Raw genomic sequence first — 26,672 nt, forward strand, 5'->3', positions numbered from 1 at the left:
GGCGGTTCTCTCTCTCTGCAGGTCGCTGCTCTCTTTTCCCCCCCAATGAAAAAACCTATTTAGAATCTCTTTCGGATGCATCAGAAGACTCGCAAGTGGTTTAGAGAGAGGGCCGTTCTCTGGCGCCGCTGGGGCCGCTCCCGTGGAGGGCTGTGCGCTCTGCACTGCGGGGGGGGGGAGGCTTGGAGCCCCCCTGGCCAGGCGCAGCAGCAGGGGCCGCAAGGTCGGGGAGGCCGGGCGGGCTTCCCGGGGGAGGGGTCTCTGGCCGAGGGGGGGCCAGCCCAGTTGCCAGGAGGCGCTCGGAGCGGCTTCTGCCTGCTCGGCAGTTTCCATCGCAGCTTCTCCTCCCGGGGGAGGCTGGCGCAGGCAGGGGAGAGGCGAGCAGGTCCCGCGGGCACTGGGCAGGGCAGGGCTGGGCCAGGTGCGCCGCCGCCTTGGCAGGCAGGCCGGGCGGACGAGAGCAGAGGCCGGGGGTGGGAGCGGGAGCGGGCGGGACAGGCCTGCCTCAGGTTTCCTTCTCCCCCCTCGCCGGGGCTGCTGCGGGAGGTCTCAGGAGCGGGGTGGGGGCGGCGTCCTGGGGGCTGCCTGGGCGGGCTCCTTGGCCGGTTGGGACTCTTCTTCTGGGTTTGCTAAAGGGGGCGGGAAGGAAAGGGAAGGCTGGGGGCGGGAAGATGCGCTTCTGGGGCTGCGCTTTGGAGCCTCCTGTTGTCGCTCTCGTCAGCCGCCTGGAGAGGGAGGGGAGGGGAGGCGGCGGCCGCCTGGCACAGCCCCAGCTGCTCAGCTCTGGAATCCTAGAGTTGGAAGGCACCCCCCAGGGTCATCTAGTCCACCCCCTGCACAGTGCAGGGAATTCACCAATCCCTCCCCTTCACAAATGCCTCCTGCCCAGAACCTTGGCTGGGGCCAGAAAAGCCACACACAACCCGCCCCCCCCCGCCCCAGCTGTGTGAGGAGAAGCCACCCGGGAGGGCGTGGGGGGGGGGGGAGAGACACCCACAGTCGGTTACTCGAGGGAGCCGAGGGCTCAATTTCCCAAAGCAGGCGGGGGCGGGCAGAAGGGGGGTCCCTTGGGCCCAGTGGGGGCGCAGGCGGGGGCCCCTTGCTTTCTTCAGGGCACAGCCCCCCCCCCCCGGGCAGAGGCAAGAAGGGACTTTCCCCTCTGACTAGCAGAGACGACGGGGCTGCCCTTGGCCCCCCTCCGTTAGCTGCCGGCAGGGACGAGATCTCGCCGGCGGGGGTGATGGTGGGGAGGGGGCAGCCGCAGCAGGCCTCTCCGAGGTTCTTCTTCTGGAGGAGGAGGCGGCCTGGCTGGGGGGCGGGGCTGCAGGGCCGGGCTGGGACACCGCCAGGAGATGGAGGGCTGGGTCGTGGGTGTGTTTCTCCCCCACCTTCCTCCCCACGCGGCCGCGGGGACCCGGGTGTGGGCAACCGGCAGCCTTTTCTCCTCTCCTCCAGTTCCTCCTCCCCGCAAGCCTGCGAGGCAGGGGAGACGGAGGGGCGGGACGGGCCCGAGGTCACCCAGCCGCCTTCCGTGGCAGAGGCGGGATTCGAACCTGGCTCCGCCCCACCAAGCTGGCTCCCCCGGCGAGGCTGAGGCTCAGCTGGAACGGGGGATGCTGCCGAGGGGGCTGCTGGCCTGGCTAGAGCGTGCCGGCGGGCAAAGGCTGGTGAGCCGCCTCCGCTGGCTAAGTGACTGAGCTCTTACGTAAGGCCTTTTAAAAGCTTAATATGATTTTGGCAGCCGCTCCCCCGACGGGCAGAGCAGCTGCAGGCAGAGAGGGAGGGAGGGAGGAAGGGGCCCTCTCATCCGGGTCACGCCCGGGCCCAATCCGCCCTGCTGAGGCTCAACGCAGGAGCACACCCGGGGGCGCCTCGGAAATCGAGTCCTCCTGAGCACTCCATGAAATTGCTGAGCAGTCGAGTCAGAAAGGATAAAAGGAAGGCCTTCTTCACCCAAAGGGGGATTAACACGTGGAATTCACAGACACAGGACGTGGTGGAGTCTACAAGAATAGCCAGCTTCAAGAGGGGATTGGATAAAAATATGGAGCAGAGGTCCATCAGGGGCTATTAGCCACACTGTGTGTGTGGTCCAACATGGCTTCTCTTCTGTTCTTATGTGACACAGAGTGTTGGACTGGATGGGCCACTGGCCTGATGCAACATGGCTTCTCTTCAGTTCTTGTGTGACACAGAGTGTTGGACTGGAGGGGCCATTGGCCTGATCCAACAGGGCTTCTCTTATGTTCTTATGTGACACAGAGTGTTGGACTGGATGGGCCATTGGCCTGATCCAAAAAGGCTTCCTTTAGAAGAGAAGCCATGTTGGATCAGGCCAATGGCCCATCCACTCCAACACTCTGTGTCACATAAGAGAAGCCCTGTTGGATCAGGCCAATGGCCCATCCAGTCCAACACTCTGTGTCACATAAGAACATAAGGGAAGCCATGTTGGATCAGGCCAATGGCACATCCAGTCCAACACTCTGTGTCACATAGGAACATAAGAGAAGCCATGTTGGATCAGGCCAATGGCCCATCCAGTCCAACACTCTGTGTCACATAAGAACAGAAGAGAAGCCATGTTGCATCAGGCCAATGGCGCATCCAGTCCAACACTCTGTGTCACATAAGAACATAAGAGAAGCTCTGTTGGATCAGGCCAATGGCCCATCCAGTCCAACACTCTGTGTCACATAAGAACAGAAGAGAAGCCATGTTGGACCAGGCCAATGGCCCATCCAGACCAACACTCTGTGTCACACTGTGGCCAAAAAAACCCCAACCCAAGTGCAATCAGGAAGTCCACCAGTGAGGCTAGAAGCCCTTCCACTGTGCCCTCCACCAAACATAAGAATACAGAACATCACTGCCCCAGACAGTTCCAATAATATGCTGTGGCTAACAGCCACTGATGGACCTGTGCTCCATATTTTTATCCAATCCCCTCTTGAAGCTGGCCATGCTTGTAGCCACCACCACCTCCTGTGGCAGTGAATTCCACATGTTAATCACCCTTTGGGTGAAGAAGGACTTCCTTCTTTCTCTACTTTCTCCATACCATGCATAATCTTGTAAACCTCTATCCTTCCCCCCCACCCCATTTTCTCTGTACCCAGGAAGGAATGGTTGTATAATCTGAGACAGGTTGGAGGTCACTGGAGTGTGTTAGTATCAACACCGAGTTTCTTTCTATCCCTTCTGCAGACCCTTTTCCTTTCCAAGCAATTGAAACAAAATCAGTCAGCACTTTCTCCCTTTTATTGTCACAACCAAAAGGACTAGGCTAGAGACTTCATTTTAGAAAAATAGGAATTCAGAGGAACCAAAATGTTACATGGAAATCGCTATGCTGTGATAGATCATTATAGTGCGGTAACAATGACCATCTTTAAGCCCTTTGGCGGCATGTTAGAAAACAGCTGGTGGGGAAAGGCCGCCCAAGAGGGCCCAAGCCCATGGAAACGGCCCCAATGTGAGTGGGGCCATGATGTGAAAATGCACACAATTTCTTTCAGATGGTGTCAGAATGCACTTGGATGGTGTCCCTCCTCCAAAAAAAAAAATGAAAAAGATTGACTGAAGCAGTTTGCAGAAAGAGCTTGGGGGAGGAGGAACCCTGGGAAAAGACCAGTAAGGGGGGAGGTGTTCTTGTGGAGAAGTTTTCCCACAAGGCAGAGAAAAGCCTCACTGTGGATGTGGTTTCAGAGTCTCTGCTTCATTGCTGAGCACATCCCAGGAACCTCCAGAGTTTGAATGTCCCTTTCAAAGTACCAGATTTACAAGATGCAGTTTCCAAATAAGTCAGATGTACAACGTGAGCAAGTCCAGATAGTGCAATGCACAAAGAAATCAGGAACATGCATGCGTAAGGAAAGAGAACAGTTTCAAGAGCTGCACATGGACAGAGTAGAGAGGGGAAACCATGGGGAATCTGGAAGCCACTGGAACCCACCCACCCCCTTTGGGAAGGAATGGAAATTTGGGGGAGAATAGAAATAAATGCAATACTTACTTCCCTGTCTAATCCACCGTTTTTAGAAGAAGAAGATATTGGATTTATATCCTGCCCTCCACTCCGAAGAGTCTCAGAGCAGCTCACAATCTCCTTTATCTCCCCCCCCCCCCACCGCCACAACAGACACCCTGTGAGGTGGGTGGGGCTTAGAGGGCTCTCCCAGAAGCTGCGTTTTCAAGGACAGAGTCTCAGAGTGGCCTACAATCTCCTTTCCCTTCCCCCCCACAACAGACCCCCCCTGTGAGGTGGGTGGGGCTGAGAGGGCTCTCACAGCAGCTGCCCTTTCAAGGACAACCTCTTCCAGAGCTCTGGCTGACCCAAGTCCATGCTAGCAGGTGCAAGTGGAGGAGTGGGGAATCAAACCCGGTTCTCCCAGATAAGAGTCTTAACCACTACACCAAACATAAAATGCATCAAATTATTTTAGCTTATAACATGGTACTATTTAATATGTATATATGGAATTCAAGTATGAATATCTCCCCACCCCCCCAATCGCAAGTGCATCCAATGCAAGTTGCAAACTGAAGGATTCCAGGCTAGGATGTGGATCTTACATTTCTGCCATCTGAGAGGTAGGAAAAAATAGAAGACAAAGGCAGAGAAAACAAATTCTGCGGTAAACAATAGAAAGAGTATTGTAGACCTACCAGCATATATGGCGAATATTTATAATTTATAATATCAAAAACACTGAACTCTTTAATAATATGTTCCCATTGAGCCATATGAGCAGCCCCGTGGCGCAGAATGGCAAAGCTGCAGTACTGCAGTCTGAACTCTCTGCTCATGACCTGAGTTCGATCCCGGCGGAAGCTGGTTCAGGTAGCTGGCTCCAGGTTGACTCAGCCTTCCATCCTTCCGAGGTCAGTAAAATGAGTCCCCAGCTACTGTGGGGGAAGTGTAGAGGACTGGGGAAGGCAAAGGCAAACCACCCTGTAAAAAGTCTGCCATGAAAAGATCATGATGCGCCGTCACTCCAGAGTCAGAAATGACTGAGGCTTGCACAGGGGACTACCTTTACCATTTTTTATTGAGCCATATTATAACATATTAACTGTTGCTGAGAGTTATATTTAAATTTTTAAAACCTTGGAAATGTTGTGCGTTGTCTCCCCTATACATAGGGATTTTCATTGTCTACCACTGTATCGTTAATAATTTTTTTTGCAAGATAATCTACATATTTTGAGTAAAACCTTGCATGTTGGTGCAGTGCTTAAAGTGTCAGGTGGGGATCTGGGAGAGCCAGGTTCGAATCCCCACTTGCATGAGGGAAGCTCTCTGGGGGAACTGGAGCCAGGTACACACACCCAGCCCTGCAGGGGTTCCTGTGGTGAAGAGAAAATGAAGGAGAGAGAGGGAAGAAAGAAGGGGAATCACAGGACTTTTTTGCCCAGTAGACTCCCAATTTCCCCAGTTTGGTGGGAGGGAAATCTTCAGGGGGAAAAAAGAACAAGAAAACCAATTACCCCCTGAATTTTCCCTCCCCCTCCCCAGGTCATCACACCAGCCCACCCACCCACCCCCTGCCCATAGCAGCAGTGTGGTCCTGCCTAGGTTGCACGCAGGGCTTCTTCTGTAGCAGGAGCGCCTTTGCCTATTAGGCCACACCCCCCTGATGTAGGCAATCCTCCAAGAGCTTAGAGGGCTCTTAGTGCAGGGCCTGCTGTCAGCTTCAGGATTGGCTACATCAAGGGGGTGTGACCTAATAGGCAAAGGAGCTCCTGCTACAAAAGAAGCCCTGGTGGCAAGTGAGTCTGTCTGCAGCACCAGAAAAGAGCCAGAGTCCAGGAGCAACTGCAAGACGAACCAAATTTGTGATGGGGCAGGAGCTTCCCCACGCCCACCAAGTGGCTGCTGTCGCTTCTTCAGAGGTACCTGAGCAGTGACTGAGGGAAGCTGTTCCCCTGCGGCCTCCAATTCACTTGGCCTGGCAGGTGTTGCTGGGCTCTGCCTTTTTGCAACGGTGTGTCTTTCCAGAGGCTGCCCTTCTCACGCCACCCACCCCCCCCTGCAGAAGGAAGGGCTGCGTGTGCGGAGCAAGTCCCTGCTTAGCACACCTCCTGGGTCACCAAAGCTGCCTAGTCTCGCTGGGCTATTTCTGCTGCACCAGCCGGATATACAGCAGCGGTGACGTGGGACCGCTAAGCTCCGCCAGTCCCTGCTAATTGGGCTCTCCTGGAGACGGGGCTGATCCCGCTTGGCCAGCGCAGGGGTGGGGCTGCCAGCACACTCGCAACAGGGCTCAGCCCCTCCCTCAAAACCTCCTGCCGTGGGGCTGCTTGGAGAGGGGTGGGTGGGCTCACCCCTGCCAGTTATTCTGAGACAGAAGAGAGCTGAGGTGAGACCACTCTGCCTTGCTCCAGGTGTGACATGAATACTCACCTGGAGCCTTGTGTTCAGTTTTGGGCACCACATTTTAAGAAGGACATAGACAAGCTGGAACGGGTCCAGAGGAGGGCAGCAAAGACAGTGAGGGGTCTGGAGTCCAAGTCCTGTGAGGAAAGGTTAAAGGAGCTGGGAATGTTTAGCCTGGAGAGGAGGCAGCTGAGAGGGGATAGGATCACCATCTTCAAGTCCTTGAAGGGCTGTCATACAGAGGATGGTGTGGAATTGTTTCCTGTGGCCCCGGAAGGTAGGACCAGAACCAATGGGTTGAAATTGAATCAAAAGAGTTTCCGACTCAACATTAGGAAGAACTTCCTGACCGTTAGAGCAATTCCTCAGTGGAACAGGCTTCCTCCTCGGGAGGTGGTGGACTCTCCTTTTTTGGAGGTTTTTCAACAGAAGCTAGATGGCCATCTGACAGCAATGAGGATCCTGTGAATTTAGGGGGAGGGGTTTGTGAGTTTCCTGCATTGTGCAGGGGGTTGGACTAGATGACCCTAGAGGTCCCTTCCAACACTATGATTCTATGATGAAAGAACATAAGAGAAGCCCTTTTGGATCAGGCCAATGGCCCCTCCAGTCCAACGCGCTGTGTCATACAGTGGCCAAAAAACCCAGGTGCCATCAGGAGGTCCATCAGTGGGGCCAGGACACCAGAAGCCCTCCCACTGTCCCCCCCAAGCACAAAGAAGACAAAGCATCACTGCCCCAGACATTGGGTTGAAATTAAATCAAAAGAGTTTCCGGCTCAACATGAGGAAGAACTTCCTGACCGTTAGAGCGATTCCTCAGTGGAACAGGCTCCCTCCTGGGGAGGTGGTGGGCTCTCCTTCCTTGGAGGTTTTTCAACAGAGGCTAGATGGCCAGCTGACAGCAATGAGGATCCTGTGAATTTAGGGGGAGGGGTTTGTGAGTTTCCTGCATTGTGCAGGAGGTTGGACTAGATGACCCTGGAGGTCCCTTCCAACTCTATGATTCTATAAGAACATAAGAGAAGCCATCTTGGATGAGGTCAATGATCCATCCAGTCCAACACTCTGTGTCACACAATAGGCAAAACTCAGGGGCCATCGGGAGGTCCACCAGTGGGGCCAGCATACTAGAAGCCCTCCCACTATCCCCCCCCCCCAAGCACCAAGAATACAGAGCATCCCTGCCCCAGACTGAGTATTCCAGCAATACACTGTGGCTAAGAGCCACTGATGGATCTCTGCTCCGTATGCTTATCCAATCCCCTCCTGAAGCTGTGCAGCCGCCGCCATCTCCTGCGGCAGTGAATTCCACGTGTTAATCCCCCTTTGGGTGAAGAAGGACTTCCTTTTATCCATTCTAACCCGACTGCTCAGCAATTTCATGGAGTGTCTGTGCCAGCCCTGGTCAGAAACAGATCAGAATTTGGGAGGAGGAGTTCTGGTTCAGGAAGTATCAGCGAAAGGGCCCCAGCCCACCGGGGCATCCTGGCCTCAGCCCTTTTCCCTGGGTGGGGAGGATTTCCTCTCTGCTTCTCTCAGCTCCCCAATGCAACGCATGAGTTCAAAATTCAATCAACACTCCATTCTGTCAGCCCATAAAACCTAAAGCTGGAGAACAGTCAGACTCTGATATGCAGCGGCAGCAACAACAGAAGGGTCAGCGAGGGACACCGGCCTGGCAGGTGACACCGTCCAGGTGTCTCAGCACCTTCCCTGGGCAGCCCCAAAGGCTCCCTAGAGCAGCACTCACTGGTTACGGGGGCCCCATCTGACATAAACTTCGCTTTGTCTGGCTGGGCCATGAATGCCATACTGCCAGGAACTGTACACGTTATCAAGGACATGGGCAAAGCCAATAAATGATATTATTCTTTGCTCAAAATACAAACATGTTTACAACAGTAACACTCCGGCAGTATTTCCTTCCAGTTTCTCCCCTGATGCCCCCCCCCTTTCACTACCCATTATGCTTCAGCACAGAGACCGTAGGCAGACGGAATGCAGAGCATAGAATGCTGCAAGCCCAGAGCTGGAAGGGGCCATACAGATCATCTAGTCCAACCCCCTGCTCAATGCAGGATCTTCCTACAGCAGGGGGGGCCAAACTACAGCTCGGGAGCCGCATGTGGCCCTTTCACACTTATTGTGCGTCTCTTGAAGCCCCCATCACACTGTCAGCCAGCATTTGTCTCTTTAAATCCCTTCTCCAAATCAAGCCAGCCAGCACCTTGAAGAATGCATTTACAGTTAAAGTTCCTTCCTTCCTTCCTTCCTTCCTTCCTTCCTTCCTTCCTTCCTTCCTTCCTTCCTTCCTTCCTTCCTTCCTTCCTTCCTTCCTTCCTTCCTTCCTTCCTTCCTCTTTCTCTCTATTTTTCATTTGTTTCCAATTGAGGGAGCTATAAGAACATAAGAGAAGCCATGTTGAATCAGGCCAATGGCCCATCCAGTCCAATACTCTGTGTCACACAGTGGCCAATATATGTGTGTGTGTGTGTGTATACATGCACATATACATACATACATACATACATACATACACACACACATACATATATACTGTGACTAATAGCCACTGATGGACCTCTGCTCCATATTTTTATCTAATCCCTTCTTAAGATGAAGAAGAAGATATTGGATTTATATCCCGCCCTCCACTCCGAAGAGTCTCAGAGCGGCTCACAATCTCCTTTACCTTCCTCCCCCACAACAAACACCCTGTGAGGTGGGTGGGGCTGGAGAGGGCTCTCACATCAGCTGCCCTTTCAAGGACAACCTCTGTGATAACTATGGCTGACCCAAGGCCATTCCAGCAGGTGCAAGTGGAGGAGTGGGGAATCAAACCCGGTTCTCCCAGATAAGAGTCCGCACACTTAACCACTACACCAAACTGGCTCTCCAAACTGGCTTAAAGCTGGCTATGCTTGTAACCGCCACCACCTCCTGTGGCAGTGAATTCCATGTGTTAATCACCCTTTGCGTGAAGAAGTACTTTCTTCATATATATCACTTTCAATATATCATATATATCACTTTCAAGAAAAAAATCAGGAAACAAATAATTCTAGTTACCTCTCTCTCTCTCTCTCTCTCTCGGCTTGGCTTCGCGAACGAAGATTTAAGAAGGGTGCAATAGTCCACGTTTGCTGCAGGCTCGCTGGTGGCTGACAAGACCAATGTGGGACAGGCAGGTCCGGCCACAGCGGCTGCAGGGAAAAGTCTGATTTGGGGTTGGTGCTGTAGCAGTGCGATTCTTCCTCAATCTCCTTTTGTCCTCAAGACCAGCTATGCGTGTGTTCTCAAAGGAAGAGACAGCCTGGTGGATGGTGTGCCTCCATGCTTTGCGATCGAGTAGTTCACTTTATTACTTTCAAAGATCAATTAGAAATTGAAATAAATAAGATGTTGTGCCAGCAGCTCAAGGCTGCTTTTATTCTTGCCTGATGCTCTCTCTCCCCCCTCTCTGTACATGCAGTAATACATAATTGCACAGTGAATCAGATGGGGGTGTGGTCAGCATCTTGGAACCTGGTGGGCCAGAGCAAGTCCAGCTGCATTCATGTCTTGTGGCTCTCAAATACCTGATGTTTATTCTATGTGCTCTTACATTAAGCAAATTTGAACACCCCTGGCCTAGAGCATGCCTGACAAGGGTTTGTCCAGCTGCTGCTTCAGTGAGGGGGAGCTCACCACCTCCCTCCATAGCAGATTCCACTGCTGAGTAGCTCTCACTGTAGAACGAAGCAAGAGTCCAGCTGCACCTTTAAGACCAACAAAGTTTTATTCAATATAAGAGCTTTCGTGTGTTACAAGAACAACATATAGTGATTGTCACCTTCATGCTTGAGGGGAGGCAGATGTGTGTAACTTACACACTTCTTCAGATACAATGAAATGGGAGAAAAGCATCTGGATTTATAGGCAGACCTGGGGGGGGAATGAATTAGCATATAACATGATGTAAACATTCTAAGACAAAGGAGGGACAACAAGCCAAGTGTGCAACGTCAACAGCTCTATGGATCCAATTCAGGGGAAACAACAGTTGAAGCAATAAATATGTCAAAATAGGAGATAAGTGTGTAAGAGAATATTTTCTAATTGTGGGAAAGTTTATTTTATGATGCCCCTCTTCCTCCCCTCAAGTGTGGAGATGACAATCACTATATGTTGCTCTAAATACCATACCGATATGTTGTTCTTAGAGGTGCTGGGTCTGAAAAAATCTATTTCTATATATTACATTCTATTACAAACAGCATTCCATGTTGTCTGGGTGTATGTGGACTACATACAATGAGTGACCTCAAAGTAGCTGTTTTATTGCAAAGGAACTTCAGGAACAGAGCACAAAGGGAAATAGCTAAATTACAAGTTATTACAAAACTTGGAACAAACATACATCCAGGACTTAACAGGGATATTGCTTTCTTATCTCATTACATATGCTGAACCCATTCTCACCAGGCAGGAGTACACATCCTCTGTAAGAACTTGCAACCTTTGCATTTTTATGAATATCTCATTGTCTTTTTTCTCACCCTCTCTCTTTTCTCTATTTTCTCTCCTTTCCCTCTCTTTTGAATAATGGAATACTGTTTGTAATAGAATGCAATATGCAGACAATTAAAAACACATATGGGTGATAAACCTTGCAAATATGGCACTATAAAGTAGAAAAGAATGTGGCAAGAGCAAGATCATGCATACACTAAACAGTGGAACCATCTGCGATCCTGTTATAAAAGCATCTTATGCTACAGCCCTGTCCCATTTATGGAAATGCTCTCCTGAGCAAGTTTGCTTTGTGCGTGTTGTAGCAGGCCAGAACTACCAGGGCCTTCCAGACCTCCTCAGGCTGCCCATTCCCCAAGGGGTGTGTGTGTGCCCCTGTCACCCATTTCCACAGCAGCCCCTTCAGGTGCCTTGGCCAATCAGTGCTGAATCTGTGGGCTGCCAGGCAGGGGGGTTGGGCCAAGTTCTGGCCACTGAAGAAGATCTGTTGGGGGGGGGCAAGCAGACTGGCAAGGCAGGCTGGCCCCAGTAGCAGGCCAGAGGAGGTCACCATGGAACAAGGCGCCTGAGCCCTCTGAAGGAGTCCTGGGGGAGCGATCAAAGGGAGCGCTTTGGAATCTGCCCAGATGTTCCGTTCTGCTGCTTGCCTGTGGGAAGTGGCCCTGGTCCCCAGGGGCTGTTTTGGTAGAAAAATAGGTGGTGGAGCTCATGCAGACATTATTATGCAGCTGCACCTCCTATTCAATGGACGAGGTGGGGAGGAGGAGGGGGGGAAAGGGCTGAGGGGGACCTGTGCTTCTGTGAGCTCCTGCTGAATTCAAAGCCTGCTGGTCCCCAAGGAAAAGGAAAGGTCCCCTTTGCAAACCCCAGTGCTTTCTGACTCTGGGGTGACGTTGCTTTCACGTTTTCACGGCAGACTTTTTACAGGGTGGTTTGCCATTGCCTTCCCCAGTCACCTACACTTTCCCCCCAGCAAGCTGGGGACTCATTTTCCTTTCAGACTTCTTCACTTTGGACTTTGAGCCACTTCAGACACATGTCTGGCAAATGTCAGGGGGGGGGGGAGCATGGTGGCATCTCACGTCTACTCAAAGGGAGGAGCTTCAGCCAATGGAGAAAATAGAGGTTTTGCTCTGGGGCACCTGTGCGATTGGGCAAGCCTGGCAAAGAAAGAGGACTTTGTTAGAGGAGAGGAAAAACCTCTCCTGAACTCCTTCACAGAGACAATCAGAGTAACCATGTCATTTGCTATGAAAGGAATACTCCTCCGTCCCTTTTCCTGAAAGCTGAGGCTGAGGTGTGGCTGGCCCAAGCTACTTGTAGCTAAGTGGACATTTGAACTCTGGGCTCCCCAATCTTAGAGCAGCACTCCCAACAACTCCTCCACTCACAGACTGATACACAGTTTGTTGTTGTTCAGTCATACAGTCGAGTCCGACTCTTTGCGACCCCCTGGACCAAGTCACACCAGGCCCTCCTGTCTTCCACCACCCTCCGAAGTCTGCTCAAATTCGTGTTAGTGACATCCGTAATGCTGTCCAGCCATCTCATCTTTTGCCCTCCCCTTCTTCTTTGGCCTTCTGTCTTTCCCAGCATCAGGGGCTTCTCCAATGACTGCTCCCTTCTCATTTGGTGGGCAAAGTATTTGAGCTTCAGCTTCAGCATCTGACCTTCCAGGGAACAGTCTGGGTTGATTTCCCTTAGGACTGACCGGTTGGATCTTCTTGCAGTCCAAGGGACTCTCAGGAGTCTTCTCCAGCACCACAGCTCGAAAGCATCTATTCTTCTGCGCTCGGCCTTCTGTATGGTCCAGCTCTCGCAGCCATACATGACTACTGGGAATACCGTCGCTTTGACTATACGGACTATACTCAGTACGAATCTCCAAATGCATCTCAGACAATCAAGTAAAAGATGACTTCTCAGGTAGAGTCAGTGATACCCTGACCTGAAAATACAGGAGCACTGGTTCGCTTGAAGCGGAGCTGTTTGGTGGCAATTAGATTTTGCACTCAAAAAGACTTGCATGCAGGAGGTTTTTTGCAGCAGGAACTCTCGGCAGTCCCCTGTGCTGCTCCCTCCCCAGGGACATCATCATGCAGGGCAGTGTGGGGGAAGAGAGCGACGAGCAGTGCACAAGAGTGCTGCCGCCTCGCCACTTTCCCCCGGCACTTCCTGATCACTTTCAACCCAGATGTAGCCAGTCTGCTCTGCCTTCGTTGCCCCTGGCCTGGCCCAGCCTTTCCTTTCCTTTCCTTTCCTTGGCTGGGCAGCAGATGGTCTCAGGCAACTGCATTTCTTCACCCCCCACCCCACCCCAACTGCTGCAGCTAGTAGCCAGGGTTGCCAAGTCCGATTCTAGAAATGTCTGGGGACTTTGGGGGTGGAGCCAGGAGACTTTGGGGGTGCAGCCAGAAGCAAGGGTGTCACAAGCAGAATTGAACTCCAAAGGGAGTTCTGGCCATCACATTTAAGAAGAAGAAGAATTGCAGATTTATACCCCGCCCTTCTCCCTGAATCAGAGACTCAGAGCTGCTTTCAATCTCCTATGTCTTCTCCCCCCACAACAACCCTGTGAGGTGAAAGGGCTCTCACAGCAGCTGCCCTTTCAAGGACAACTCCTGCAAGAGCTGTGGCTGATCCAAGGCCATTCCAGCAGGAGCAAGTGGAGGAGTGGGGAATCAAACCTGATTCTCCCAGATAAGAGAGCCATGGCTGACCCAAGGCCATTCCAGCAGCTGCAAGTGGAGGAGTGGGGAATCCAACCCGGTTCTCCCAGATAACAGAGCTCTGGCTGAGCCAAGGCCATTCCAGCAGCTGCAAGTGCAGGAGTGGGGAATCCAACCCAGTTCTCCCAGATAACAGAGCTCTGGCTGAGCCAAGGCCATTCCAGCAGCTGCAAGTGGAGGAGTGGGGAATCAAACCCGGTTCTCCCAGATAAGAGAGCTCTGGCTGACCCAAGGCCATTCCAGCAGCTGCAAGTGGAGGAGTGGGGAATCAAACCTGGTTCTCCCAGATAAGAGAGCCATGGCTGACCCAAGGCCATTCCAGCAGGTGCAAGTGGAGGAATGGGGAATCAAACCTGATTCTCCCAGATAAGAGAGCTATGGCTGACCCAAGGCCATTCCTGCAGCTGCAAGTGGAGGAATGGGGAATCAAACCTGATTCTCCCAGATAAGAGTCTGCAAACTTAACTGCTACACCAAACTGGCCCCTACACTAAGGGTCCACACACCTTTTAAATGCCTTCCCTCAATTGGAAATAATGAAAGATAGGGGCACCTTCTTTGGGGGCTCATAGAATTGGCCCCCCTGGTGCAAACTCTTTGAAACTTGGAGGGTATTTTGGTGAAAGGTGCTGGATGCTATACTGAGAATTTGGTGCCTCTACCTAAAAAAAACCCATCCTCCACAGAGCCCGATACCCACGGATCAATTCTCCATTATACCCTATGGGAATGGGTCTCCATAGGGAATAATAGCATGCCCAGCAGACATTCCCTTCCCCCCTCCCACCTTGTGATGACCCTGCAGCGGGGGGAGGGCCTCCAAACCAGGAGATCTCCTGCCCTCACCTGGGGATTGGCAACCCTACTAGTAGCCTCTGGCCCCCCTCCCCCCACCCCTGAGCGGGATGCAAAAGAACTCTGCGGATCCACCTGCCCCAGGTGCGGTCACGGCAATTTCATTCTCTCCCTCTCCCCCCCACCCCCCACAGAAAAACAAAGGCAGCCACTGGGGCTGTTTTGCTGGTTCCCTCTCCTGGGGAGTCATTAAACCTGTTCTGGTTGTTCCGGGCCTTTGGGAGCCCTGCGGCCTTCTTGCAGCTGCTCACAGCAACTGGGTTGCAGAAGGAAGATGCAGCACCTGCCGTCACTGGGCCAGGAGGGCACGAGAGCTTGACCTGACCCCCCCCCCGGAGAACCCAACCCAAAAGTGGTCCTTGGGGTGTGGAGGCACAGAGTCGGATGAGTTCGCAGTGATCCAACTGGGGGTTGCCTTGTTCTGTCCTCTATGAAAACTGCAGTGGTCTAGAACTGCAGGTAGTGAGAGGTTTTTACAGCAAGGCTGTTTCAGCAGTCTCCCCACCCCTCCATTGCCACCTTCTCTGCCAGCTGCCAGGGCTGCCTTTTTTGGCACCGTGAAATGACAGGGAGGGACAGTGGCTCAGAGGCAGCAGAAGGTGCCAGGTTCAATCCCCTGCATCTCCAACTCAAAAGGGTCCAGGCAAAGAGGTGTGAAAAACCTCAGCTTGAGACCCTGGAGAGCTGCTGCCAGTCTGAGTAGACAAGACTTTGGATGGACCAAGGGGGGTCTGATACAGTACAAGGCAGCTTCATGGGAAAGGGCTGTGTGGCTCAGTGGCAGAGCATCTGCTTGGTAAGCAGAAGGTCCCAGGTTCAGTCCCTGGCATCTCCAACTCAAAAGGGTCCAGGCAAAGAGGCGTGAAAAACCTCAGCTGGAGACCATGGAGAGCTGCTGCCAGTCTGAGTAGACAAGACTGACTTGGATGGACCCAGCGGGGTCTGATTCAGTAGAAGGCAATTTCAGATGTTCGTATAGATCAGCTCTGGACCTCTTTGTCTTAAGAGCCCTCTGACCAAAGAGCAGGGCTGCAGCAGGGGGAGGGCCAAATCCCTGGGCCAAAAATTGGCTGATGGGCCCCTGAAGCCAGTCAGGGAAAACATTCACTTCTGGTTGTTTTTTTAAAGTTGAAATGTAGGTCTGCACTGCAGCCCCAATAGAGCGCAGGTCTTTCTAATCCTGCCTGCTAGGCCCTTCTGCAAAGTTTATTAGGAGGCTGAGGGAAATGGATGGCTTACCAGACCCTCCTCAGCCTGCCAGCCAAGCCAGCAGTGGGGACAGGCAAGACCAGGCAGGGCAAATGACAGTCAAGGCCATAGCTCCTGAAGTTGTTGTCCCTGAAAGGGCAGCTGCTGTAAGAGCTCTCTCAGCCCCAACCGCCTCACAGGGTGTCTGTTGGGTGTGTGTGGGAAAGATAGAGGAGACTGTGTGGGAAAGATAGAGGAGACTCTGGGATTCAGAGTACAGGGCGGGATATAAATCCAATAATATCATCTTCTTCTTCTTTTATTTTATTTATTTTATTTATTTATCTAAGATTTATATCCCGCCCTTCCCACTAGGTGGCTCAGGGCGGCTTACAACATGTAAAACTAACATAAAATATAAAATTAAGCATTAAAATTAACATTTCATAATTCATAGTTAAAAATCTAAACAATTATTATATACATAAACATTAAAATCATACAGCGGTCTTAAAGCTACACTCGATTCAAGTTCGATTTCAGATTCAGTATTTCGGTGTTCAGTGTTCTTCTTCATCATCAGCCAGTCAATCATTTCCCACTTCTTTTCGTTCCCCCCAGCTCCATAGTTTTTGTTTGTGCCGCCAGATCTTGCAAAAGGGACAGCCCTCTTAGTAAGTGGGAGCAATTTTTTTAAAACTTCGTTGTCTTTTCCTCACTTTTTCATTCCTTTTGCTCCCCGCCCCCCATGATCTGCATTCCTCTATCTATCCCCACTTCTAAACCCACCCCCCCCCCCCCCATTTTTCTGTCTTGGTCACAGCTCCTCCTCTTCCATCCCGGTGGACGACTTCAAATGTATTTAATGCTAGTATAACCTTTGTTAATAGCATGAACAGAATGGAGAAGTTAATATTTCCCCAAGGTCTATCAAAGTAGTAAAATGATGCTCCCCCCACAGTCTTTCCCCCCCTGTGCACACACCAGTCATTTCCAACTTTGGGGTGACGTTGCTTTCACGTTTTCACAGCAGACTTTTTTCAGGGTGGTTTGCCCTTGCCTTCAAATGCATAGTAATAGAATGTTTGACTTAGCAGTTACATGTGGGGGTGGGAATAGAACTTCCAATGCCATTGCAGATAGCTAGGGGAGGGGGGAAAGGTGCTTGCTGTCTGGAGGTAATTTGGGCCTTTCGATCCCTTTCATTTTTGGCCCTGGAACTTCCATGATCACCCTGAAGCTGGTGGCCAATTTTGAGATTCCTAGTTTTATTTTCTGATGAGTTATGCCTTCCATAAATGGACAGTCAGATGGACATGTGGGTTATTTTGTGATTCAATCTAGATGCATGCATAGTAATAGTAAGCCAACGGATTTGTTTTATTTGGGGTCGCATCCCAGTCATGCCCAGAATTGCTGCCCAGTGGCCCCTCGTGGCTCTTGGCAGCCCTGAGAAAGACAAGAAGCAAGGGAGGTTTTTCCTATCCCAGAGATTGGGGGAGGGGGGGCAGCATTGCCGCTTTCCCCACTGAACTTCAGTGACCAGCAGGCCACCTCCAGAAGGGGGCAAGAGAGGGGCACAATGACCCACAGGTGGGGTGTATGGATCACAGCAGAGCATCTCTGCGTCTCAAAGCTCTGTACTCTGTGTGTGTGGCAGGTGTGGGGGGGGGGGAGAGACAGGTGTTCTGACTTCCTTGCTTGCAGCCACACACCTGCTCTCCAGCTCTGGTTCTCAGGCTGTTGTGTAACTGGTGCAGAACCAGGGCAGGAAGCGCAACAGGTGCATCCAGACAGAAGCCTGGGAAACTTTGATTCCTTGGCTAAGGCATGTGTCAAAAGAGGGCTGCCAGGGTGGTTTCAAGGCCCAGAGACAGTCAGCCAGATCAGAGAGAAGGGGACAGTGAGGAAGCGGTACCCTGCCAGGTGCCTTAGGAAAGAGACAGTGATTCCCCGCGTATCTCTTGGAACTTGCGCCCAGCCAGGGTGAAGGGAATTGTATGCATGGATGGGCCAAGCACCAACCCCCCAAAAAACCATCCCCTGCCAAACGCAGGTGAATTTGGCAGCAGCCCACATTCAGTATGGAATACAAAAATACAAAATATTGTGCACAAACAAACACTCTTGACTGGTGTATACAAAGTTCTATTATAATGAAATGAACAGCCTACAACAGTGGGCATACATTCATACAGTATAAATAGAAAACAACAGTCTCAAAACAATATTCCAAGGAGGACCCCACACAGTCACTGAGTTTTCCAAAATGAGTACAAAGACTCAATAATAAAGATCCACAGGAGTCCCTCCGTTGTTTGTTGACTTCTGAAGGACAAATTCTAGCCTTCTGCTTCTTGTGTTCCTGTATGGTCTATAACGATCAGTATCATCCTCCTCTCCAGAAGTATAGGTAGAATCATCAGCCTCTGATTCTAAATCAGAGAAACGTCCTGCCTGGTCTGCCCAAGAAACTTTTTTCTTTAGAGTAGTATTAGTTTGCCACCAGTTATAAACCTTCGACTCACTATAATCCTTCTGGTCCCTTGCAAATTTTCTCACTTTAACTTCTCTTAATTTCTTCTCAAAAGCCTTAACTTTCCCTTCTAACTCTTTCATGTACAGCTCCCACGTATTATTAGAAACCTTGCTCTTTAAGGATTCCTTCAGTGTTAGTATTTCCTCTTTCACTTTCTTACCCTCCTCCAAAGATTTCTCTAGAATTAGAACCATAAGGTCTAGGGAGCATTTATTGTATCGCTATCCACCTGTTTTTAAAGGCCACATCTTCACTAAACATAGCAGGAGGTTTCTGAATACGCAAACCTCTTGGAATACGTTTGGCCTTTATGTAGTCTGTAAGCGACACAGAATGTATACACCAGTCAAGAGTGTTTGTTTGTGCACAATATTTTGTATTTTTGTATTTCATATATTGTGCTGCCACTGTTCTCTTTCACATTCAGTATGGAGGCCCTCTTCCAGAAAGAGTGTGGGCGCCCATTTTAGTTCCTGTCTGGAGGAGCAATTCCAGGCTTCTTTTCCACCTTGGGATCCCCTCAGGCCCCCTGGTCCAAAAAGTCCATCAGAAGTTCCAGGCCTGAGATTGGCATGGGGGGATGGTGCTGAGAGTTGCCCAGAGGGCACAAGGGTTCAGGCAGCCAAATCACACCAGCATCTGTGCTCAGCCCCAAACCAGGATGGGCGGTGTGGAAAGAGGGCGAATTCTCCGCTGGGCCCTTAAGTCAGCATGGCGGTCATTTATGTAGTTAGTCACCTGGAGTCTTTGTAGAATGGGCAGGATATAAATCTAACGTAATAGTTTAGTTTAGTTCAGTTTATTAAATTTATACCCCTCCCCCTGCCAGGGCAGGCTCAGGGCGGCTTACAACATTGGTCAAATAACAATAGCAACAAAATCTAATCTCACATTAGTAATAAAATCAGTCAGTTAATAAAAGAATTTAAAAACAGTTGGCGCTAATAACATTTGGTACTATCCGGTTTCCCTGGCGTCAATATTTCCTGGATTCCTCCTGCTGTTATAAGTCTCAAGGGTCAGCTGAAAGCAAGCTGGAAGAGTCTGGTCTCGCAGGCCTTGCAGAACCGAGTGAGGTCCCGCAAGGCCCCCCACCAGGAGGGGGTGCTAAACAATAATAAATTTGAACAAAGCAGGAGTCAAGTTGCACCTTTAAGACCAACCCATTTTTATTTCGAACGTAAGCTTTTGTGTGCTCTTAAGCCCACTTCATCAGACGAGGAATCCAGCAGTGAGCAAAGCCACACATAGCTGGTAGGCAGTGGCCCAGAATGCAACATGGTACAATGACAGAATAGTAAAATTAACAAATTGAGCAAACCTTTGATCGGAGTAGTATGAGCATGCAAAAATCAAAGGTTTGCTCAATTTGTTAATTTTACTTTTCTGTCGTTGTACCATGTTGCATTCTGGGCCACTGCCTACCAGCTTTGTGTGGCTCTGCTCAGCTATGTGTGGCTTTGCTCACTGCTGGATTCCTCGTCTGATGAAGTGTGCTGAAGAGCACACAAAAGCTTACGTTCGAAATAAAAATGGGTTGGTCTTAAAGGTGCCGCTTGAGTCCTGCTTTGTTCAACTGCTTCAGACCAACACGGCTGCCCGCTTGGATCCAATAATAAATTTGTGAGACTGTCCGCTTTCGGCTTCAGACAGTTTGGTGCCATCTCTGCGGCACTCAGGGCCAGGGGTGTAAACTCCAGGAAGGCAGCAGGATTCGAGCCCCCTCCCGCCCCACCCTTCCAGCTAGCATCATGAAGCAGCACAGGCTGTGAAGTTCAGTCCGTCCTGCTTGGCTTGGGAGCCACACAGAGTTAGCTGTCTTTGTTTTTGCCAAGGGGTCCTTCCCTTGATCCTATTGTCTGTGAAGAAACAGGATGGTGGTAGGAAGGGCCCCATCAAGTTGCCACTGACCCCACATGGGATTTTCAAGGCAAGAGGCACTCCGAGGTGGTTTGCTATTGCCTGCCTCTGTGTCACAGCCCTGGTATTCCTTGGAGGGCTATCATCCCACTACTGGCAAGGGCCAACCCTGCTTAGCTTCCGAGATCTGGCGAGATTAGGCTAGGCTGGGCCGTTCAGGTCAGGGTGAAGAAACAGGGGGGAGGGAGGGAGAATGGAAGGGGGAACAGAAAGATCAATCCATCTAGCCATCAGCAGGCCTCAATAGTTGACTGAAAAATGTATCTCCTGGTGTAACTCTGGTGTAAGAACAGCCAGATTCAAGTTGATTAGCACCTTAAACACAATCTAAGTGGGATTAGCTTTCAAGAATCAAAGCTCCCTGTAGTGTACTGGGACTCTTTGTTTGAGAGAGTCCTTGCGGCTACCCTCAGAGTGGCTGCTCTTGTTGAGCCAGCCAGTCAGGTAATATCCATTTGCATGAAGCCCATTGTTTGATGGAGTCCTTGTGGCTACCCTCAGTGGCTGCCCTTGCTGAGCCAGCCAATCAGGTACTATCTATTTGCATGAAGCCCATTGTTTGATGGAGTCCTTGTGGCTACCCTCAGAGTGGCCGCCCTTGCTGAGCCAGCCAGTCAGGTAATATCCATTTGAATGAAGCCCATTGTTTGATAAGAGTCCTTGTGGCTACCCTTGCTGAGCCAGCCAGTCAGGTAATATCTATTTGAATGCTCATTGTTTGATAGAGTCCTTGTGGCTACCCTCAGAGTGGCTGCCCTTGCTGAGCCAGCCAATCAGGTAATATCCATTTGTATGAAGCCCATGCAAACGATGGTTCCAAGAGTCTGTTTTTCTATTGGGTTGTTTATTGCTGGAGGTGTGTTTTGGGTGGAGTTTCTGTGTATATAGTTGGGGCTAGCCACGTGTGTTTTCAGTTGGGTTTTCACTAACAAAAGAGCTATGCTGGAATAACTATGGCACTATAGTGACTACTTTCCACTCCCTTTGTTGGTATCTAATGATTGGATCATCAACTATCAAAAGTTCACACACTCACACCAGAATCTCGTTGGTCTCTGAGGAACTCCTGGAGTCGAATCTGGCTCTTCTCCTATAGGCCAACATGGCTGCCCCTCTGAAACTGTCTGCTGTACATAGTGAATCAAGACAATTAGGGTAAAAATTACATTATTGTTGTACTATGAGTGCTTTCACACATGCTAAATAACGCAGTTTCAATCCACTTCAGCAACTGTTTGCAAGTAGATTTTGCCATTTCACTGTAAAGACCAGCTGCAAAGTGCATGGAAAGTGTGCTTAGTGTGTATGAACGGACAATGCATGTCCTCGTAGGACTGCATTAGAGAAAAAAATAGTCCCATATCTATTTCATCTTTAGTGATGGGTGTGGGGGGGGGGGAGTTACTAAGGACCCCCTTCCTACCTGGAAGTGTGCTGTGTGCCCTGATTCCACCCTGCCTAAATTTGTCTCTGAGCAGTGCCCTGCTTTGGAGCAGGTGAGGCCAAGGCCCTCCTCAGGCTGTGCTAATGAGTGGCCAAAACCTTCAGGGGGAGACCAATTCCCTGATGAGGCGTCTGCCTGGTGACCCATTGCCAGAGGGTGCCCATCTTGCCCCCTCAAGGCAATTCCAGTAAAACAGGCAGGTCTTTCTGAGTGCAAAATCTAATTACTTTCAAGCAGCCAGGTGAGCCAATTACCTTCTGCTGACCTTTCCTGAATGTCTCCCAGGCAATCAGTCTGCCCTAGAGCCTGGGGGAAACCTCCGCCCTGCCAGCTCTCCTGCCTGGATGCCAGCTGCCTTTGCCAGTTTCTGGGAAGCCTTTTCCTCCAGAAATCAGTCAGAGGCAGGAAATCTGCGGGTTCTTCTTGTCCAGGACTCAGCCTGAATTCCTGGCCTTGATGTCTTTGAAAGTCTTCTGTGCTGCCGGTGGCTCCTCTAACTCTTGCTGCTCTGCCAGCCAAAAGTGCGCAGTCTCATCCTCTCCGCTGCCTGGGGGGCAGCCAGCTCTACTTGTCTTTCCTGGAGACTTTGGGACATTGACTTGCCACCCAGAAGCCCCACCTTAAGAACACAAGAGAAGCCATGTTGAATCAGGCCAGTGGCCCCTCCAGTCCAACTCTCTGTGTCACATAAGAACAGAAGAGAAGCCATGTTGGATCAGGCCAGTGGCCCATCCAGTCCAACACTCTGTGTCACAGAAGAACATAAGAGAAGCCATGTTGGATCAGGCCAGTGGCCCCTCCAGTCCAACACTCTGTGACACATAAGAACATAAGAGAAGCCATATTAGATCAGGCCAAAGGCCCATCCAGTCCAACACTCTGTGTCACATAAGAACATAAGAGAAGCCCTGTTGGATCAGGCCAAAGGCCCATCCAGTCCAACACTTTGTGTCACATAAGAACATAAGAGAAGCCCTGTTGGATCAGGCCAGTGGCCCCTCCAGTCCAACACTCTGTGTCACATAAGAACACAAGAGAAGCCGTGTTGGATCAGGCCAGTGGCCCCTCCAGTCCAACACTCTGTGTCACATAAGAACATAAGAGAAGCCCTGTTGGATCAGGCCAAAGGGCCATCCAGTCCAACACTTTGTGTCACATAAGGACAAAAGAGAAGCCCTGTTGAATCAGGCCAGTGGCCCCTCCAGTCCAACACTCTGTGTCACATAAGAACATAAGAGAAGCCCTGTTGAATCAGGCCAGTGGCCCCTCCAGTCCAACACTCTGTGTCACATAAGAACATAAGAGAAGCCCTGTTGGATCAGGCCAGTGGCCCCTCCAGTCCAACACTCTGTGTCACATAAGAACATAAGAGAAGCCCTGTTGAATCAGGCCAGTGGCCCCTCCAGTCCAACACTCTGTGTCACATAAGAACATAAGAGAAGCCCTGTTGAATCAGGCCAGTGGCCCATCCAGTCCAACACTCTGTGTCACATAAGAATATAAGAGAAGCCCTGTTGGATCAGGCCAGTGGCCCCTCCAGTCCAACACTCTGTGTCACATAAGAACATAAGAGAAGCCCTGTTGGATCAGGCCAGTGGCCCCTCCAGTCCAACACTCTGTGTCACATAAGAACATAAGAGAAGCCCTGTTGGATCAGGCCAGTGGCCCCTCCAGTCCAACACTCTGTGTCACATAAGAACATAAGAGAAGCCCTGTTGGATCAGGCCAGTGGCCCATCCAGTCCAACACTCTGTGTCACATAAGAACATAAGAGAAGCCCTGTTGGATCAGGCCAGTGGCCCCTCCAGTCCAACACTCTGTGTCACAGAAGAACATAAGAGAAGCCCTGTTGGATCAGGCCAGTGGCCCCTCCAGTCCAACACTCTGTGTCACATAAGAACATAAGAGAAGCCCTGTTGGATCAGGCCAGTGGCCCATCCAGTCCAACACTCTGTGTCACATAAGAACATAAGAGAAGCCCTGTTTGATCAGGCCAGTGGCCCCTCCAGTCCAACACTCTGTGTCACAGAAGAACATAAGAGAAGCCCTGTTGGATCAGGCCAGTGGCCCCTCCAGTCCAACACTCTGTGTCACAGAAGAACATAAGAGAAGCCCTGTTGGATCAGGCCAGTGGCCCCTCCAGTCCAACACTCTGTGTCACAGAAGAATATAAGAGAAGCCATGTTGGATCAGGCCAGTGGCCCCTCCAGTCCAACACTCTGTGTCACATAAGAACATAAGAGAAGCCCTGTTGGATCAGGTCAATGGCCCATCCAGTCCAACACTCTGTGTCACATAAGAACATAAGAGAAGCCCTGTTGGATCAGGCCAGTGGACCATCCAGTCCAACACTCTGTGTCACATAAGAACATAAGAGAAGCCATGTTGGATCAGGCCAGTGGCCCATCCAGTCCAACACTCTGTGTCACAGAAGAACATCTGAGAAGCCCTGTTGGATCAGGCCAGTGGCCCATCCAGTCCAACACTCTGTGTCACATAAGAACATAAGAGAAGCCATGTTGGATCAGGCCAGTGGCCCATCCAGTCCAACACTGTGTCACAGAAGAACATCTGAGAAGCCCTGTTGGATCAGGCCAGTGGCCCATCCAGTCCAACACTCTGTGTCACATAAGAACATAAGAGAAGCCATGTTGGATCAGGCCAGTGGCCCATCCAGTCCAACACTCTGTGTCACACAGTGGCCAAAAAACCCAGGTGCCATCAGGAGGTTCACCAGTAGGGTCAGGACAGGAGAAGCTCTCGCCTTGTTGCCCCCACAAGCACCTAGAATACAGAGCTTCACTTGCCCCAGACAGAGAGTTCCAACAATATGCTGTGAGTAAGATCCCCTGCTGGACCTCTGCTCCACACGTTTTCCCAATCCCCTCTTGAAGCTGGCCGGCCTTGTTTTCCGCATGGGGGTTTTGGAAGCTCTGCCTGAAGCCCCCACCCTCAACCTGTGGCTCAGTGAAATGGGGATATTGCTGTCTTTGGCTTGGGGGGGGGGAGCAGAGGTGTGTGGCTCAAATGCTGGGCAGGGTGATTTTGTTACGGGGGGGGGGGGGGCGGCTTGCAGCTTTGGAGGAAAAGAGGTGGGAGAGAGGGGGCCACTGCTGTCGTTTGCCATCTGGTTTTGCCCCCGTGGCGCAGAGTGCTAAAGCAGCAGTACTTCAGCAGTACTTCTGCTCAGGACCTGAGTTCAATCCCGGTGGAAGCTGGGTTTTCAGGTAGCCGGCTCGAGGTTGACTCTGCCTTCCATCCTTCCGAGGTCGGTAAAAGAAGTCCCCAGCTTGCTGGGGGGGAAGTGTGGATGACTGGGGAAGGCAATGGCAAACCACCCCGTCAAAAGTCTGCCGTGAAAACGTGAAAGCAGCGTCACCCCAGAGTGGGAAGCGACTGGTGCTTGCACAGGGGACCTCTCCTTTCCTTTTGTCTCTGTGCATGGCGGGGGGGGGGGATTCCCCAGATCTGGCAAGTGAGGGACCGAAGAGACCTGCTCAGGAGGAGGGGGGGGGGGTTTCCGCTCGGCGGGCCAGAGCGGCCGCATCCCGGCAGGGGAGGGGAGGGGGGGGAGGCGCTTGCAGCTGCTTGCTGCGTCCTGCCGGGTGGCGGCGGGCCTCTTGCAAGGCGCCTGGGCCTTTGGCTGGCTGGCGGGGCGGGGGAAGCCAGTGGCCCCCTGGGGCAGCTCCCGTCCTCGCCGCGCCTCGGAGTCAGCAGAGCGGGGCTGCCGCGGCCGGCCGGCCGTCCTCCTCCCCGGCTGGAAGCGGCCCAAGCGCGGCCCTCCTGCTGCTCCTGCTGCGAGGCGGCGGCGGGGCGCTCGGGGGCGCGCCTGGCGGCGGCAGCACGCAGAGACCGCCCTTCCCGGGCCTGCTGCAGGGAGAGCAGAGCAGAGCAGAGGGGAGGGAGGCGCGGAGGCTGCGCTGCTCGACCCCCTTCGGCTGCGTGGCGCGGGAGGCAGGAGGCGTCCAGCAGGGCGCGCGAGGCAGGGAGCCTGGGCCGGGCCGGGCGGTGCGGTGCCGCCGGCGCCATGGGCGAGGGGGAGCCGCTCAGGTAGGCCGAACCGGGGCGGGCGGGAAGGGCCGGAGGAGCGCCCAGCCCAGCGGGGAGGAGGAGGAGGAGGAGCCGGGCGGCGGAGGCGGCTGGCTGCAAGGCGGGCGGGCGGGCGGGCGCCCGGGTGGGCTGTCGGTCGGGCTGCGGGCCTGCCTGGCTGCCTGCGGGTGCTGAGCGGGGCTCTCTCCTCTGCTTTCCCCGCTTGCAGCATGGCGGACTACCTGATCAGCGGCGGCACCGGCTACGTGCCCGAGGACGGCCTGACGGCCCAGCAGCTCTTCGCCATCGCCGACGGCCTCACCTACAAGTAAGCCGCGCCGGCCCCGGGGGGGTTGGGGAGGGGGGCGACAGAGAGGCGCGGCGGGGCGGCGGCTTCTCCTCTCTGGCTGCAGCGGGGTTGGAGGGGCAGGCGGCGCCCCCCGTGTGTGCGCCCCAACGCAGGCCTGCCCTGAGATTGCCTCCTTAGCCGCTTTCTGCCCCGCCATCCGGTGGCAGGGAGTTCCCAGGAGCGCGCTTCTCCTCCCGCCGCCTGCTGGGCCATCCCGGGTGGTTCCACGTGGGAAGGGAGGCAGGAAAACAGAGAGGGCTCTCTCCCTCCGGGGTGCAAGGTGTGAGGCTCCTGTGCTGGCGCAGGGACTCCTCTGCCCATTAGGTCGCACACCCCTGATGTCGCCAATCCCCCAGGAGCTTGCAGGGTTCTTCATGCAGGGCGTCCTGTAAGCTCCAGGAGGATTGGCTACCTCAGGGGGGGTGTGGCCTAATGGGCAAAGGAATTCCCTGGGCTCTGAGCCTTTCCTCTTGCGCTCTTTTCTACTGTTTGTTCTGCCCACGTGGCCTTTCTGCGCCCCTGCACAGCCCCGCAGCCGGGGAACTGGATGCACCAGGCCTGACTCGGCTGCAGCAGCTGTTTTCTGCCCCAGCCCCGTCCCAAGTCTTAGCAGGCCTGGCAGACCCAAGAGGCTCCTGATGCAGCAACTGGGGGCGGGGGGAGCTTGGGGGGTCCCACACTGCCTCTCCCAGGCCCTTGTTTGCGTGGCAGCCCAGAGCGTCTGAT

At 52.4% G+C, this 26,672-nt stretch overlaps 2 protein-coding genes across 4 annotated transcripts in view; one reads left to right on the top strand and one right to left on the bottom strand.

Annotated features, from left to right (window-relative positions):
• The window catches only part of IMPDH1 (inosine monophosphate dehydrogenase 1), a 69,934-nt gene that overhangs the window by 465 nt on the left and 42,797 nt on the right, over nucleotides 1-26,672 (top strand). For 2 of the 3 annotated variants that reach the window (XM_060246063.1, XM_060246061.1), the window contains exons 1-2: nucleotides 25,567-25,618; nucleotides 25,827-25,925. In XM_060246063.1, coding sequence (XP_060102046.1) covers nucleotides 25,596-25,618; nucleotides 25,827-25,925 — 122 coding nt within the window. In that variant the 5' untranslated portion in view covers nucleotides 25,567-25,595. Of the gene's footprint in view, nucleotides 1-25,566; nucleotides 25,619-25,826; nucleotides 25,926-26,672 lie in introns of those variants that run through there. The other variant, XM_060246062.1, reaches the window with a different exon arrangement.
• Nucleotides 81-25,597, bottom strand: LOC132575844 (basic proline-rich protein-like). Its single transcript, XM_060244530.1, has 3 exons — nucleotides 25,171-25,597; nucleotides 18,228-18,382; nucleotides 81-629 (listed from the first exon to the last, which is right to left on the bottom strand). The coding sequence occupies exons 1-3, from the start codon at nucleotides 25,595-25,597 to the stop codon at nucleotides 81-83; spliced, it is 1,131 nt and encodes a 376-aa protein (XP_060100513.1).

This window comes from Heteronotia binoei, chromosome 8 (assembly GCF_032191835.1).
Source record: "Heteronotia binoei isolate CCM8104 ecotype False Entrance Well chromosome 8, APGP_CSIRO_Hbin_v1, whole genome shotgun sequence".
Classification (NCBI taxonomy): domain Eukaryota; kingdom Metazoa; phylum Chordata; class Lepidosauria; order Squamata; family Gekkonidae; genus Heteronotia; species Heteronotia binoei.